The sequence below is a fragment of the Salvia miltiorrhiza genome, chromosome 4 (assembly GCF_028751815.1).
Source record: "Salvia miltiorrhiza cultivar Shanhuang (shh) chromosome 4, IMPLAD_Smil_shh, whole genome shotgun sequence".
In the NCBI taxonomy this organism is placed as follows: domain Eukaryota; kingdom Viridiplantae; phylum Streptophyta; class Magnoliopsida; order Lamiales; family Lamiaceae; genus Salvia; species Salvia miltiorrhiza.
The window spans coordinates 28517658-28520270 of NC_080390.1; the positions used below are offsets into that span (position 1 = coordinate 28517658).

The following is a 2613-nucleotide window of genomic DNA, read 5'->3' on the forward strand; positions in this document are numbered from 1 at the left end:
ACAAATGACTTCAAAGTTCATGTCATTTTTTTTGTATTTTTTAAAGTTAATGTCATTTTTACAAATGACTTCAAAGTTCAGGCAATTTTTACAAATGATTTCAAAATTCAGGCTATTTTTTTATATTTTTCAAAGTTTAGGTTATTTTTGCAAATAATTTCAAAGTTTAAAGAGTTTCTTTTTTTAAAAAAAAGTTTAAATCATATTGACAAATACTCCAAAATTCGGGCCATAAACTACGATTAACCCTAGAATAAAGGGGCACAAACACCATTTGCAACTCTGGTAAATAAAGTACATGAAAAATTAAATTATTCACCTCCCAACCCCACCCAACAATAAAAGGAAAATTTAGTAATAGGATTTAATTGAAGAAAATGGGCATTAAAAGAGGTGGCAAGTTGTGTATACAGCTGGCTGCATAAAATCATGTTGTATGCCATGTGAAGACTTTCTTAATCTTGAATAATAATTGTGTTTGCTCTATATGATTCAACCTAATTACATAAATGATTTTAGCCTTTTGTTAATGATTTTTTAAAGTTTGCTTCCATGTGGAATCGATTAGAAATAATACTCTACAAAGTCAAAATCCTCAACCCATGGACTTACTTTATTTATCCCTTTTCTCTTAAATCTTGGTACAATTTGGGTACTTTTGATTATAAAATTAGTAAATTTAATTCAAATCGCTTATTGTATATAATTGAATATTAATTTTGTATACTAAATTTGATCTAATTTTATTTTTTAATGGAATATAAAATCAAATAAATTTAAATTAATTTAAAGTTTCAAAAAATCTATTTTATTGAATAAAAGTTTAACTTATGTTTAATTTATCTAAAGTAATCCTCAAGAATAAATTCTTCTCAAATCAAATTATAATTCAGATTGGAGCTGGACGCGTTTACTAACTTAAAAAAGATTTAAACTGAACTTCTCCTGAAATTCGAGAAGCTTGTAAAATAATACACCACTAGTATATACGATTCTTCACGCAATTGCAATCGGGCCCATTTCTATCACTTTTTTTTATTTGCCCTATTCTAGTTTCATACCTTACCCGTTTTTCTTAATTCCATGTATTCCTCTCCGTCTTCTCCCCACTTCCACACACACACAGTTACTCTCTCTCTCTCTCTCTCACACACACACACACTGTGATAACAAATATAGAGTTTTCACACAGACACGCAAAATACACACACAAAAAAGAAAAACCACAGAGATTTTCCATATAAACGCATATTTGTATTGAGAATTGCATGCAGAAGCAGAAAACCACTCAAAATCGAAATCCAGCAATCACTAATGCAGACATGAAAACGGATTTTCAAAAACTAAGCTTCATCATCCTCAAACCTTTCATCCTCTTCATCCTCCTCTCTCTCTCCCTCTTCGCCTTCCTCTCTCTCCAAACCACCCGCCCACCCCAGCCCCCACCGGACGCCGCCCTCCCCTCCGATCTCAAGATCCGCCCCGGCTACTCCTCCTACGACGGCTACCTCCAGCGCCAGCTCAACAAAACCCTCAACCCCAAGCTCCGCGAGATATGGACCACCCGCGATTGGGACCGCAAGGTCGACAAATTCGCCCAATTCTTCGCCGATCTCAAGCGCCGCGACCTCCTCTCTAACGCCTCCAGATCCCTCTGCATCGGCGCCCGGGTCGGACAGGAGGTCGCCGCGCTGAAGCGGGTCGGCGTGGAGGATTCGGTGGGGATCGATCTGGTGCCCTACCCGCCCCTCGTGATTAAAGGCGATTTCCACCACCAGCCGTTCGGCGACGGCCAATTCGATTTCGAATTCTCGAACGTGTTCGACCACGCGCTCTACCCATGGCGATTCGTCGGCGAGATCGAGCGCACGCTGAGGCGCGGCGGCGTGTGCGTGCTGCACGTGCTGCTTTCGCGGCGGGCGGATAAGTATTCCGCCAACGATTTGTACAGCGTGAAGCCGTTGGAGGAGATGTTCAAAAATTCGGAGCTGATTGAGGTGAGAAGCATTGATGGATTTGGATTGGATACGGAGGTGGTGTTTAGGAAGAATAGGAATTGAAAATTTAATTCTCTCTTTCGATTTTGATTTTTCAATTTATTTATTTTTCAAAATTTCTGATTCTTTTGTGATTACGGACAAGGCCTTTTTCTTCGACGTTGATGATCTTCAATTCTTTCAAATTTTTACACGGTTGTTGTATCAACAAGGTGGAATTCTAAATTTCTATTGCTAAAGAAGGATATATATGAATGTTTGAGTCAGGTGATTCTTCTTGTTCTTGCTCTTCTCTTGATCAAAATCTCATTATCTTATTTTATCTAAGTTTAATTTTAAAGAATACAGCTTTAGGAATATATTAAGAAGCAATTACATTTAAATGAACAGACTTTCAATTTAATTCTAATTCTATATAAATTAAAAAAAATGTATCGAAAAATGTATTTTTAATTAGTTTGGTTTTTTTATGCTTTCTCCTATCCCTAAATATATGCACAGAATTTTTAACATAAATTTTAATAAAAAATTATTGAGTGTATTAATAGTGAAAAAAGTGTTTGATATTAAATGAACGTTTATTTTGCTCAACTATTTTTAATAGATAAAAACAATG

The 2613-nt window shown here is 36.1% G+C and overlaps 1 protein-coding gene across 1 annotated transcript; it reads left to right on the top strand.

Moving 5' to 3' along the window:
• The first annotated feature begins 959 nt into the window (after nucleotides 1–959).
• LOC131019608 (uncharacterized) lies at nucleotides 960–2263 on the top strand. The gene has a single exon (XM_057948194.1). It carries the CDS (start codon nucleotides 1269–1271, stop codon nucleotides 2058–2060), a length of 792 nt encoding a protein of 263 aa, XP_057804177.1. The 5' UTR covers nucleotides 960–1268; the 3' UTR covers nucleotides 2061–2263.
• The last annotated feature ends 350 nt before the right edge of the window (nucleotides 2264–2613 follow it).

Bases quoted from the DNA above. Each gene is read 5' to 3' on its own strand.
- LOC131019608 (XM_057948194.1), top strand. From the start codon at position 1,269: ATGCAGAAGCAGAAAACCACTCAAAATCGAAATCCAGCAATCACTAAT.